The sequence below is a fragment of the Sturnus vulgaris genome, chromosome 12 (assembly GCF_052056855.1).
Source record: "Sturnus vulgaris isolate bStuVul1 chromosome 12, bStuVul1.hap1, whole genome shotgun sequence".
In the NCBI taxonomy this organism is placed as follows: Eukaryota; Metazoa; Chordata; class Aves; order Passeriformes; family Sturnidae; genus Sturnus; species Sturnus vulgaris.
The window spans coordinates 14,114,312-14,128,704 of record NC_142254.1 but is presented as its reverse complement, the minus strand read 5'-3'; the positions used below and the strand labels follow the sequence as shown (position 1 = coordinate 14,128,704).

Sequence of the window (14,393 nt, the reverse complement as noted above, 5' to 3'; positions counted from 1 at the left end):
GGGAAAGGAAATTTTGGTGTTGGGGTTTTGCTGGCTTTGCCGAGTTATTCTTCAGGCTCTCAGCAGTGTCCTCCAGCTGTGTGGCTGCTGGGCAGGGATTTGAGCAGTCCTGACTTCCTCTGGCCTTGAGCCTTTGTGCAGACCCAGCTCCGCTGTTGGGAAGCCAGGAGGGAGTAAATAGCTTCCCTTGGCAAGCACTCTAAAGAGAGACTGGAGGGGGAATAACCTTCTCCTGAGGAGGAGCATCCCTTGGGTTGAGCAAAACTGGGCTAATGATGTGAGTCTGTTAAAGGAGGATAAAATACGGGTTGCATAAGCTCTTGGAGAGTTGCTGTTGCCAGACTCTGTAGATTTAGAGTAATAAAGGCCTTATGATTTTTATCCTCTCTTTAGTCCTCCTGTTTCCTGCATCTCACAGCAGAGCAGGGTCCATGATTCCCATCCTAGGTTTGTGTTTGGCTTGTCTTACAGGCTGGGAAATGCTCACACTGGAGAATTGAACCCAGTAAAGGAGTGGTTCCCCCTATGTCTGAGGTATCTGTGATTGTCACAGCAAACCTGGATGACACAAAGAAATTCCAGGACAAGATGAAGCTGTTCATTGAGAACAGCCATATGATATAGGATCATACCTGTCTGGGCTGTGGGCACTGGCACCACAATTGCCACTGGCCAGCTGTTTACTCCAGAGCTCAAGTTGGGACCCTGCTTCAGGTAGGAGATACCTCAGCTCCCTTCTTCCTTGGGCTCAGCAAAGAGCAGCTTTAGTCCTTCAAATTAGATCTTCAGTGCACAAGGTCCCAGCTCTGTTTGCCTGAAGCCAGAGATTTCCCTCAGAAACATGTGATGGCCATCTGAAAGTTGTTAGATACCCTCAAAAGCCACTGTAATGGAAACCAGTTGCTAATTGTTAGTTAATTGCCTTTAATTCTAATACATTTATTTCCTCACTTTATCAAGTAACAATTGGAGGAAAACAGCATGTCCCAGCAGTGTCTGGCTGGAAAAATGTTATATGATCAGTATAACCATATTTCTCTTTGCAATACCATTGCTTGTTTTTCTGTTCCCCACGGAGCATCATCTCACAACAGTAGTGGTAGCTTTTTGGCAGCTCCTCAACTAAATGAATGGTGCTGTTTTATTTCCCTTCTGTCTGGGAGTCTGGGAGGAGCAGCAGAATTTGTCCTTCTCAGTTTGTTCTTCCCCAGCTGCCCAGTTGGGCTGTGCTTTATCAGATCAGACCTAGTGTCTCTTTCCTCTTTTCCTCTGCCTGCTGCCTCCCTGTCTCTTCCACAGCAAAAGCCCAAAACAGACAAGCCAGGATGGCTGCAGGACCAGCTCCAAAAGGAAGAGGAAAAGCTCTCTGAGGCTGGGCAGGATGCATGAGACTTAACTGAGGTGAGCTCAAAGGAGAGGCTTCACTGATCCTACTGCCTATGTCTGAAATCAGACACACTCTTGTAACCAGGAGAAAGTGGAGCCTTTTCCATGTGCTCTTTGCTTTGTGCTGGAGAGTTCTTGGGATGAGAATTGTCTTGTCGAGGTACCTGTTATTTTCCCTGACTGCAAAGAGGGTCCATAGTTCTCCCAACACCTAAATTATTGAGTAGAAAGAGTAGGTTAATCCTATTTTAGGTGTTTAGGATAGATTTTGGGGGGTTAAATATGTAACAACCAGCCATCCACATACACAGGGACATTGCAGGGAGGTGGACCCTAGTCCAGCATGTCCTATGCTCTGTGCAGCTACAAACTGGCACAAGAGAGTGGACAATGTCAATCTGCTTGGTGTCATCGTGTTCTGCCTCTTCCCATCTGTGCCCACCTGCTTGGTTTAGGGCTGTTGCCAAGGCTGCAGAGCTACTACTGGGTGAGCTGAGATGGGACCCAGGGAACACTGGGTGTTCCCAGAGCCACAAATTCTACCCAGAGCTTCTCCAAGCTTTCATCCATTGCTGTCTCCAACATAAACCATTTTATACTAAGCTGGTACACATCAGTTCTTAACAGTTTTCCAGAGTAAATTTCTTCTATACCATCGCTTCTGCTGCCACATTTTCTGTGCCTCTCAAAAAACTAGTAACTGTTCCAGGAACAATTTGTATCCTGGTTCATGCTCAGATTTATTGAGAGTAAAATAACAGCTCCAGACTAGCCTGCAGTTAGGGTTTCTTTACATGAAAGAATCAATTTCCATTGACCATTCATTTTGTTTTCTGTCTAGATAGAGTTATTAATCTCTTGTTGTCTCCATTACCTCAGTAGCCAGACTGGTCTTGCTGCTGTCTTCATACTGGAGAAACTTCTGTTGACCTTGTGTTCCCACAATTCATTTCTCTGTGTAAAACACAAACCCAGCTGCATTGTTCTGGCAAAGGGTGAGATGTTGGGAGTGATTAGGGTTGTATGCTCTTGAAGAACTGAGTAGATGAGGGGGTGCCATGGCAGAGACCAGTGAGACAAGTGGTGCTCAGATCACCAGATCAGTCTCTATACCCTGCAGCTCCTCAGTAGCATCTTCAGAGGAAGCCACCTGAGGCAGCAGCTCCCAAGGGAAAGGTGAAATGGCAGTGAAGCTGTTCTTCCCTCTGCCTGCAGCCAGCTCAGTGTCTGATATGGTAAGACCTGCAGGAAGCACCTTGGAAAAACACTCAGAGTGTTAAGCAGCTGATGATATTCTGAGATGAGGCAGCAACTGAGAAGATGCTTTTCATGAAGATTTTCCTGGCTGTATGCAAACAGAGCAGCTGCTGAATGGTGATAAACTTTGAGGCAGCCAAGACCTGGCTGTGGCTTAAGCTTTGAGCCTGGGCAGCCTTTTGGGTGGAAGTTCTATTGCAGAGTGTGCAATCAGAGAACCTCACCAGAATGCTGAAACTGAGTGACCACATAGAAATAGCAGCTCCCATGACATTTTCCATCTCTCTTCTCTTTTAGCTTCTTTCCCTTCTGTTACCAGTTCCAAGTGACAAACAAAGGACAACACATCCATCAGCTGTACTGGACCACAGAAGGTTTCAACGTATTTCAGCAGCATCATCGTCCCCGTGCCCTCCGTAGCACCAAGAGTAAAGATGCTTCCCAGAGCCCCAGACCTCACAGCCCTGTGTTTAAGCTGCAGCCACTGATGATGGACCTGAGGCCGGGCCAGACTGTGGAGATGGTGCTGGAAGGCTGCTCCAGCACTGCCCAGGTGAGGCTCCTGCCAGGGGCTGAGCCTTCCCTATCACATCCCCTCCACTGGGGCTGCTTCTGCAGCCCCTTGACATTTGCCTAGGAAAAGGAGCAAGTGACTTCAAGGAACTGTTTTAAGGCCACAGGTTTCCATGGCAGCACCAGTTGCTTTCCTTGCTGGCCATCATCAGTTGCTAAGGCTTTTTTGTGTTTCCATAGCTACCAAAACCCAGTGCTGATCCCAAAATACAGGCTGACAGAAATACTGCTCCTTTGGGCAAACAGGAGGTTACCAGTGTTGTGTGCTGAGGCAGAAAGGAAGGGCAGGGAAAGTAAGTTACACTTAAGACTAGAAGCCAGGTAGGAAGTAAATTAAACAGATTCCAAGTGCTTTATTCAGGAGAAGCAAAGAGTAAAACAAAAGCCCTATGAAGGGTGGGAGTGTCTGGGAGCAGCACTGCTTTTCCTCTGCAAACAAACATGAGCAGAGATCTGGTCTAGCCCTGAGTCCTGGAGGAGGAAACCACAGTGTACCAGCTTTAATGATCAGTGTGATGTCCATCAACGTGGGAAACTGTTCCCAGGGATCATTATAATTGACAACTTGACTTTTGCCAATATTTCCATAACCACTCAGCCCAGTCTCTCAGCCAGCCCTGGTGTTCCAAGGGCAGACAGGTTTGGCAGCACCCTTAAAGAGCAGCTCAGAGGAGATTTTAGCAGGGTCATGGGAGTTCTCCTCTCTGTGCCTTTTTTCCCAGGGGAAATGCAACTCTACAGAGAAAATGCCAGCTAACCCTGGTGTGTATTCCAGGGCTCCAGGACCACTGGGCACACATGTTGAAATGAATATGAAATGTGTATGCATGAAGCTCCTCCTGGTATATTCTCAGAATACTGGTATTCTGAGAAAGCATTGCCTCAGTGGTAGCTTGAGGAAGACTTGGTCAATCACCTGCAGTGGAACTGTTCCTATGCTGTTCTGAGCCCAAGGTTTTGCTGGAGAGGGAAATAGAGTGATCAGGGCACTGGTGAAAATGCCTTCATGAATGGCATGTGGGAATTCAACTGTGGCTACCTGGCTTCTTCAGTCAGAGCCTGATGCCCCTGGGTGTTGGCTTTCCATTTTCCTTGGTTCCAGAGAGATTTATAGTTATCAGGCTGGTCAGCAGCCCAGCTCCCTGCATTGCATATGCAATACAGATGACTGTCAAGTCTGTGGCCTCTGAGGAGGAGTTGGGTTGTGGTGGCGTATCAAAGGGAGAAGTGAGAAACAAAGGGAGGCATTTAGGAAAGCAAAACCATGAGAAATCAGGGAAAGGTCTTGATTATCCAGATTAAGTACAGTGTTTTCCTGTGAAAGTGCAAGACATCTTTTAAAAACAGCCCTAGAAGGCTGTAGGACATCCTAGCCCTTCCTTACCTGAAGGTAGGCTGGCTATTTGGGTTGTTTGGCTTTTCGCATGGGTTCTTTCACCTCCACTTCCAAGAGAGGGTTTGCTGGCACTGACCCTTCTATCACCTGTTTCCCTTGATACATGGAATTTAAATTTTTTTTCTTCTTTTTTTTAATTGGTTCCTACAAATTTCTGTAAGCATTATGCTTACAAGATCACAGAAACAAGGAAATCATGACTGCTGACTTGATGACACAGAAACTGCTTCATCTCTAAGCTCTTGTCCTTGGAAAGCCCCAGCTCAGCTGTTGCACATCTCAATAACTTCCAGTTGGCTACCTAATGTTGCCCTGTCTTCATAGTCATTTAGACAAGCTAAACTATCATCCTCATTTTTCTGCTCTGCTCTATCTAAACAGCTACTGCCTTCCAGATCATCTCATGCCAAGCACTCTGCCTAAGGGAACTGAAAGCATTAGAGTGAACGAGAAGTCTGTCTCTTCCCAGAGGAGCAGCAGCTGTCAGAAAGGTCCCCCCAATGTTTCACAGGGTTAGTTACCTTGTCTGGGCATCAAGAGAGGGAAGCCTTGAAAGTGCACTGGTGGTTCTGCACTTTGTGTGGAGTGAAGGTCACTGTAACAAAGGCATGGGAGAAGCCAGGCATGCAAATCCAAGCAGGATCCACACTGAAAATGTTAATGATGTGTCTGTCAGATTTGTATGTGCTTGGAGGGTTGTAAAAAGTGAAATGCTTCAGACAGGGGAGGTCGTCTATGGCTGCTTGAGATTGTTTTTCCTTGTGTCTTGTTTCTGTAGCAACCCCATGCTGTCCTGGCTCTTCAGTCTCTGCAATGTGGACCAGCAACCCCTCACTGCAGATTCCAAGGTGAGCATCTGTGGGCTCACTCAGTGGGGTTTGAAGAGGAGGGATGTGGTGGTGCATTTCTGTTGGGAGGTCCTCGAGTGGAGAAGTTTATTCTGTAATGTCAGCAGTGGATTGGCCTGAACTGAATCAGCAGAGCTGCTGAAGGAATCAAAATCTCATGTGAATTGGGAACATCCATCCTGACTCTAAGGCATGAGGAGAAGGGAGCAGGAAAGAAGATCAGGGCAAGGCATGCAGTAAAGGTGTCTCCTGGAAAGCATCCCAGCTCTCCAGCAGCCATCCCCCTTGTATTGCTGCCGAGCACAGAAACGTGAGCCTGAGAGAATCTCAGACCAGAGTGTGGTGCCTGCAGACAGATCCTCACTGGAAAGAAATGAGGGTGAACTGAGAAGCCCGTGCTGGGGTCACACTTTGAACATTTGCTGTTTCCTGCTATCAGACCCTGGGACTTGATCACAAAGGTGATTAATGCTTTTCATCTCCTTGCAGCCCATGACGCTGGATGTAGAGGAGGAACTTCATCTCTGCATCCAGTTTAACCCGGCTTATGAGAAGGATTTGAACAGCCGGGTGGCAGAGAGGGTGCTCAGGATGCGCTTCATGGAGCATCCTCACGAGGAGCAGATCACTGTGCGGGGAGAAGTCTACTTCCCAAATCTCCATCTCCAGGCCGAGGCCGTGGACTTTGGCTGCATCATAAATCACACTGAACAAGAGCTGCATATGGAGATGACCAACTGTGGCCCAGTTCCTGCCCAGTACCGCTGGTCATTCCTGACAGACCCCCACGTGAACACCATCAGGTATGTGCACTTTTGTGCTCTGCTTAAAGCTCTTCTTCCTGGTGTCCTGTACTTCCTATACTTGCAAAGAAGGCTGTTTGCCTGGGATTTGACAAAGTGTGTGGAAATAACAGTGACCAACTGTGATCAGGCTGGAAGCTCAGGGAATAGGTGATCTCCACCAGTTTGATCCTGGTGTAACCTCCATACTGGTTCCCTTGGGAAGGAAAGCTGCTTTCCCAGACATCTGTGGCCTGAGATGAAAACCACCTTGGTGAAAGGAATTTTGGCCTGTTCAACCCCACTCACCTTCACAGAGCAGCTCTTTGGTGTTTGGCAGAGATCAGGAGGTTCTGCTACTTTAGGGATGGTTGCAGCTGTTGGGAGGAGGACCCATCTGAACATCCCTGGAAGAAGGGTCATCCAAGGCTGGGCTGTGCTTCCCAACCCCAAGAGCAATCTTGCACTTATACTGGGCACGTGTATAAACACATTTCTGGCAGTTCCTCCCCCTGTGACCTCTCTGCAGAGTGCAGAAGTCTGAGCTGGACAGTTTTCATGACAGAAGCAAATGGTTTTTCCATAATGCCCCAGGAAACCAAGCCAAGTTAACCATTGGGCATTGAAGTGCTGCTGTTACAAAGAATGGAGCTCATCCAGAAACAGTTTTGTTCAGAGGACACAGCCTCCTTGGAACTGTAAATCAACTATGGCTCTAAAGAGGGCTTAAGAGACCTGCCCTCGGCACTGGGGCAGCCCATTTCCAGCTGAGTCTTATCAAATCCCAACAAGTTTTTTGTGTGGCCCTTCTTGATGCACAGCACCTTCATGAGCAGACCCTGGAATGCAGAGAAAAGTTGCCAAAAACAGGTGGAGGGAGGTGGAGAAGAAGGAGCAGGGCTGGTAGATCTGCTTGGAGGTCCCTGTTCTCTTCTGCCAAATTAGATTAGGATTTAATTGCAACTTAAAGGGGAAATCTAATTTTGATGCTAGAACAATGCATATATTTCATAATAACAGAGAAACAAGCACATTCCAGTGAAGTCTGTGAGGAATTCATTTCCTCCGGGGCCACTTGTTGGCCGCTTGCCTGTTTCTCCGTATTCCCATTTTTTTGGAACCAATTTCGGTTTTTGGAAATGGGAATGCTGAATCAGTGTTCAGCTTTTAATCACCCCATCTCCCCCTCAATTGGCTGTGCTGGACTTGAGCCTGCAGGCACTTGCTTCTCCTGATGCTGAGTCACCTGAGTCTGCTGAGCTGGTGGCAGCTGAGGGTCCCAAGCATCTGGCAGGAGAGCAGCCTCTGCTCCAAAGGGTTTGGCATGGCCCTGTTGCTGGCTCTTTCCTGCTGGGGATGCTGTGACAGCTCCCTGCTCTGCTCTGCATGTTAATTAAGCAGGAATGTATTTTCTCTGGGTCCCTCGGCAGCCACCATGTGATTGTGCATGGCAGTGCTGCAAATGAAGATGGTCTCCAAGCTATTAGCACCTCAAATTGCTCATCAAGAGCCCGGCAGAAGGGCAGCATGTCAGATATTATTTCTGGTCCACATTAAGCCCTGTTGGTATTCTAAGTGATCAGAATAAACTAATTGAGTCTGACACTGAAGGAATCAGGTATCAAGACTCAGGAAGGTGAGATCAGTAGAACTGAAGCATCCAACCTTGCTGGAGCCCATCAGCAGAGCCTCCCAGCATCCATCAGACACACACATTTCTTTTGGCCAGGAGAGAAAAATGATTTTTTCCTGCCTGAACAAGACTCTTGTGTGCTTAGATCTTTTTTTTTTTCTTCTAGCAGTTCACACCATTCTTTCCTCCTCATTCTCTATTCCTTCTGCTGCTTTGAGCAGAGCAGTGGTAGAAGCAGCAGAGTCCAGCTGTGGCTGTGGGGTTGGACTTGCCCAACCCATGGCCAATCCATGCCTGTTCTCTGACACTGCAGAGCCATGAATCTCCTGTGGTTACTCTTTGGCTACATCTACAGGGTTAGAAACAGACTGAGAACAGGCTCTCTTCACCCCTTGGATCTCTGATAGCTCAAAGCTGAGTTAAGCCTTTGCACCAAGAGGTTTTCTATACCATTGGAATGGATCTTCAGAGTTTCCCCACACGAGATACTAAACCTGGAGTCCAATTCAAACATTTTGCCCTATTTTTTACCTTCAAGGTTTCTTCTTGAAAGGCTAATTTGTCCTCTTTCTAAGGGCAGTAACCAACTCCTCAGCTTTCTTTGAGTTTCCCCTCAAAAGGAAGACATTCAATACAAAGGATACACAAGGATATTCTTAGAGACCTGTGACAGAGGCTGCAAAAGGCTCATCCCCAAATGCAGCTTTTCTCTAGAGCTTTCATCCTTTATTCAGGACCCATGCCTTGTCATTTGCACTGATCATTGCTGTTCCTGCATTCAGCTCTTTGTCCCCTCCATGTAAGATGTGTTCCCTCCCTGGGACAGAGCTAGCAGGCACTGAGCAGTCCATGTGCCAGGATGGATCAGCAGGGAGCTCTGCAACTTCGTGGCACATGTCAAACCACCTTCATGTGTTGATCTGACATCTCTGGACAGTAGGAACATCTTGGCTACAGATCCAAGGTAATGAATTGCCAGTACATTCTTTGGGGAAAGGATTTGTTGAGCTAAACATGTAGAAAATTATTCTTTCCATTCAGGATTTTCTTGGCCAAAATTTGTTTTGAACAGGAGCCTTTCTCCTCCCAAGTGGTACTTCCTACAGCATTAGTGATTTATCCTGTCTCTGTCATCTCTCATTGCATGTCCCCAGGCAGGAGTCACTGCAGGGACCCTGCGAGCCAGATCCCAGCCTTGGTGCTGACCAAAAAACCCAATCCTGTGTTATAGTTGATGGGATTTTGCTTTGTTGTTTTTATAACAAGGAAGAAATGGAAAATGCGGACAGTGAAAAAGAGTGCAAGGCAGAAATCTGACAGCAGTGCTCTATCAGCCACTGGCAGGGAGAGGCAGGGACATTGGGAACATCCATCAGAAATGCATTTATCCCCCATGCCCCTGGTGCTGGGGAGTGTCAGATGAGTGACAGTAGTGCACACGCCCTTCTTCCCTCTGCTGCTTTCAGCTCCTTGGAACCCTGTGTTTTGGGCTTTGGTAGCCCCACAATGCTATTTCTCTGCTTAAATCCCCTGCATAACTTAAAAAGAAGGGCTGAGTTGTGAGTGAAAGATGCTCCTGATGTATCCCTCCACTACAGGAGGTTTGGCAGCAGCAGAGCAGTGGTTTGCTTGGTGTAACAGAGAAGTTGTTTCCTATTTCTCAGAGCTGGAGGTTCTTGGAGCAAGTGCTGGGTGCTGGGCAGGGATCACCTCTGGGGTGGCCATGTGACTACCATGAACAGCTTGCAGAGACTCTCTACTCATAGCCAGAGGCACTGGAGGGCTGAATCAAGAGAGACCTGGAAATTCGCTACTTGCTTCATTCAGACAGAATGAAAAATAAGTAAGGTGCTCACCAAGGAAAGCTGAATCAGTGAGTGTGTATTATCACCACAGAGTAGAGATGTAGTAGAGACAAAGCTGGACACGAGATGTGGGACAGTGATGCTTTGTCAGGACAAAGGTGACTGTGGACTTCTTTTCTACCTTCAGCATAGTGATAGTCACCATGCACCTTCCATCTCTCTGCCTGTTCCAGCATGGTGCTGCTCTTTTCCCAGCTCTCTGGCTGGCAAGTCAGTCAGCCTGCCCCCAGGCCTGGGCATAGCACCTTCTGGTTGAGCTCTGGGAGCACTACAGCACATTTGAGGCAGCTTCTTCTGCCTCGGGGTTTCTACTACTGTCACACACCTGGAGGGCTTTGATTTAAGACATTGCAACTGGAAGTTGGAGCTCAGAACAGCTGCATGGGAGTCACTTTAATTCTTATACTTGGGTTTAGAGAACCTCAGCTGCCTCCTTCGCATAAGAGTGACAGAACCCAAGAGCTCTCATTCCTCACTGGACTGGGTTTTGGAAGGGTGAATTGAGGGTATAGGACGTGAAGGAGAAAGCATTGCCTGGGGGAAAAGCACTGCACATCCCAAGTGCTGGCAGGTGGTTAACTATTTCCCTGGCTTTGTACTGTGCCATCAGGACCAAGCCTGGGAGGTGTTAATGTGTCATCCATGCCCAGATCAAGCTGGCGGGGGTTGGGTGGGAATTTCCTTCTGATTTTGGAGCCACTCAGCAAACACTGTCCAGAAGGTGACTTCTTGCTCTGCCAGCATTGTTCAGCTGCAAATCTGAGGAGCAGCCAGCTTTTGCCCTTGCTTTCTGTACATCTTCATTAGCCAAGGCCCACAGTGGGACCCCAAGGTACACGGGCTCTGCAAAGGGCATCCCTCTCCCTGTCCAAGCCATTCTGCCAGTGCTGCCTGGATGGCTCCTGCATGAATTCCCTCTGGGCAGGAGGTGCAGGAGGCTCAAGGCCTGTTTCTACAGAGCTTTACTGCTTATGAAACAAAACATTGGTGTTTCTTCTTGGTTTGTTGGTAGGAACAGCTCTCACTACATGTGTCAGTGATGGGTAAGGTGACATAATCTCTCAGACTTTATTTCTCTTAATTTTTCCATCTTTTCTCACCCTTCATTCTTTTCCTGCTTCTGCAAGCTGTGCATCAAACAGCTTTCCCAAGAGAAAATCCATCTGAACCCCTGGCACAGCTCTTCCAAAAAGTGCCATTTCTAGTATGGCTGTGCTCTTTTTCTGGTGCCTCGCTGTCTTCAGAGGGTAGCTGAGAAATTTTCAAACTCTTAGAAGAGACTCAAGCCCTTTGTGGTAAATTTGAATCCCGGTGCCAAATTTTTACATGTTTTTTAGTGTAAGTCTGTACTGGGGATTTTTGTGCTGATTCCTTCTAGCCCAAGGTGGTTCCTAGACAGGGAGCACAACCTAAAACTAAATCTTACAATGAAGAGCATAATCCAAGTGCTCCTTGAACTCTGACAGATTACTGTGTATTGTCTTTGACAACTCAGAACCACTAGCAGCTGGGTTAAGGTGTGAGGACTTTGGGATTTTAGGGATGTGTCACCATTTATCTGTTTGCCCTGACTGGGACCAGGGAGGCAGCCAGGAGCAGAGCACAGAGGGCTTCAGCTTCCAGAGAGATTGAATGGGGTTCAGCAAAGAGCAGGGTAGCTGTAGAAATGCCCATCCCAGAATCAGTGGTGTGGGATAGAGCAAGGATTGATTTACTCTCCACTGTGTATTTCATGTAGCAGAGGGAGGTAGGAATTCTGAGGGGTCGGGCACCCCAGGGGTCCTCTGGGCTCAGCTGCCATGCCATGCATTTTCCACAGTGCCTGACTCAAAGCTGCCTTTTCAGTGGCTCTGCCCTCAGGAGAGTCATCCTTCTCCCTCCACAGGAAACCCTTCCAGCTGGGAGCTAGCTTTGCATGTTCCCCCTCACTGGTAACTGTCACCTCTTTCCTGCCTGCTGGCCTCCATCACCACCCACTTGTCCCCAGCTGTCCCCAGTGTCACCTGGACCAGGTCAATCATGTCTGGTCATCTCTCTTCCCATCTCCAGGAGCTCTGTGGGACCATTGGACTGTGAGCACATCCTGGGAGTATGCTTGCCTCGCTCTAGGTAAAGCAGGGAGGAATTCTGATGTACCATGTGAGAGACCTTTAACAGTAACTCAGGAGCAATGTTAACTCGGCTTTTACATGGGGTAAAAACCCAGCACTGGGCTTAATCTGATTTCTGCCAGGGTGAGGATGCCTGCACCTTCTGGGCAGGAGATGGATGTCAATGCTGGCATACTCAGCAGGGTGGAGCTTCAGTGTCTGATTTATTTTGGGATTCAACCCTAGGAAGTATATTAAACTGGAGCCTTTTTTTTGTTTCCTTTTCATTTTGTGCTCATTATCGTTGCAGTTTTACCTCCTCTTTCCGTGCCCTGTGGTGACCTGGTGCAGAATCCCATTTGGAGGGTGTGCTGGGCTGGGGCTTCACTGCCTGCCCGGGATGTGCTGTATCAGTGCAGGCTGGTGGAGACACCTTCTGGGGTTTGGCAGAAGTGGTTCAGATGAGCAGGAATGTTTCTTCTTAGGTGAGGACTTCAGGACTTGCTCCATCATTTCATCTCCCTCCTTTTCTCGCCCTGCACTTGGCTCCATGGAAGGACAGCAATGCTGGCAGGCAGGGAATCTGCCAGCCATGCTGTGAGCTTGTCCTCCGGGTTCACCTTTTGAGATCCAGCTTTCCCTCTCCTGCAGCCTTTGCCCTAAGAAGAAGACAGACTGAGAAGCTCTCTCTTTCCATGGCTGGAAGCCTTCTGCTTACTTGTCAGATCCAACCAGGAGCAGCCTGCTGTTCTCAGGTGGTTATGCTCAACCAGTTTTTTGGCTTCCCAGTGCTTCCTAATACTTTTAACCCTTGCAGCCATACTCTGTGTTTTCAAGCTCTCAGCACTTGCCCCTACGAAGACATCTTAAAATGGTGATTATCCAGATCCTGGCCACAGAGACAGCTGGAACACATCTCTCCTCTTTTGCTCTCCATTACAGGAGTCGATAGTCATCTGTTTGTAGAGCTGATTTTTGAAGTAGCTGTTAGGATTGTAGTTGGTGCAGATTTCTTTAAATAGCACCTCCAAATTACAGCTGTCGGGGCTTGTTTAATTTTGAACAAAGACTACAAATTGTACTTCTGTTAGAGCTACTGATTTGTTCAGAAGGACCTTTGGCTCGAGTCTGATGAAGAAGCATTTTTCTGTCTCGTAGAGAATCAGGAGCTCACCTGATGCTTATAAATCCCCTGGCTGCTGTGCAAAGCATAAGGAAGGAGAAGATTTAATGGCTCCTGTCATCTGTACAATCAGTGCAAGTCACAATAACTGCAGTAAAGTCAGTGGAGACTACTTCCAGGGTCGTAACTTGTCAAGAGAGGGAAGTACAGCTGCCTAAGGATGATCTGTACAGGGACCTGCTGTGCCAGCCTGCAATGCTGATTGTGGCTGGCCCTGGTCCAGCTCACCTTGGACCAAGTGGCTGAGGAGCTTTAGCGCCTGCACCCTGAAAAACTGGATTAGCTACATCCCATAGGAATACTCTAGGAGAGGCATGAGCCATGCTGGATGAATCCTGAGGGGCCTCAGATCATTCTCTGACTTCTTGAGAGTAATGGTTTACAGCTGTGGGCTGTGGGTTTCAGCAGGAGTTGAAGACTCTCAGTGAACTCAAAAATCAAATCTTGCAAACTCTTCGAGCTGTCCATGGCTTACTCCAAAGTGCCCTTTTAATCTGCATCTGATTGCCTGGGGGAGAAATTCAAAGTGCATCATGTAAAGCCATTTAAATACCTCCTGGATGTGTGGTCTCTGGCTCTTTGTCCTGGGATCACCTGGAAAGAGTTGGTGCTTTGTTGGGAGGCTGGTTTTCACACAGTGCCCTGGCTGTGCCTAATGAGTGGTCCCTGGGGGTCTGGCCAAGGATGCTGCACATGTGGTGTTTTGCTCTAGGGAAGCAGTGTCAGCATTGTTGAGTGTCCAGGAGTTGGCCTTGATGATCCTTGTGGGTCCTTTCCAACTCAGGATGTTCCATCAAACTCTTGCATTTAATGTGGAAGGGGGGTGGTGGCTTCTGGTTCATGTCCTTAGTGCTGGTAGGGACCTCAGGCACTATCATTACCTCTCTGTCCTGGTGCTGGTACCTCTTACACAGCCTGAGTTGGCAGGGTCCTGTCATCCCATGTGACTCTTCACATATGGTTTGCAGAAGCAGTGTGATTTCTATCTGCTCTATTTTGGGAGGCGGGTGTGGGAAGTGATGCAAAGTTGTGTCCCCAGCAGGCTCAGAAACCACCACACAGGTGGAGACATTTTGGGATTTTTGGTAACATCTCAGAGGCTGGGACCAGTAGGTATCATAGGGTTGTCCTGGCCCTCGAAGAAAAGATTCCTTTCTCCCTGGTGCCAATCCACCTGTGCTCCCATTAAATTCCCATATTAATTCCTGGATGCATTTTGTCACATGTGAGGAGTGGCTGGGTTAGATGAGAGCAATGCAGAGGGGTTGACAGTTTGTTGTCAGTCCCTCCAGCTCCAGGCTGACCTGCTTCTGTCAGAAGGCTTAGTCTCAACTCCACAGTGTTGGTGGAAGCACTTCCACAGCCCTTTGGCCCCTCTCT

The 14,393-nt window shown here is 48.1% G+C and overlaps 1 protein-coding gene across 2 annotated transcripts in view; it reads left to right on the top strand.

The window, feature by feature from the left end:
* HYDIN (HYDIN axonemal central pair apparatus protein) overlaps nucleotides 1–14,393 on the top strand; it is a 58,026-nt gene that overhangs the window by 43,113 nt on the left and 520 nt on the right. Inside the window, exons 3-5 of one of the 2 annotated variants that reach the window (XM_088171945.1) lie at nucleotides 5,391–5,460; nucleotides 5,950–6,263; nucleotides 12,141–12,585. In XM_088171945.1, coding sequence (XP_088028071.1) covers nucleotides 5,391–5,460; nucleotides 5,950–6,263; nucleotides 12,141–12,171 — 415 coding nt within the window. In that variant the 3' untranslated portion in view covers nucleotides 12,172–12,585. Of the gene's footprint in view, nucleotides 1–471; nucleotides 715–1,299; nucleotides 1,402–2,940; nucleotides 3,192–5,390; nucleotides 5,461–5,949; nucleotides 6,264–12,140; nucleotides 12,586–14,393 lie in introns of those variants that run through there. The other variant, XM_088171947.1, reaches the window with a different exon arrangement.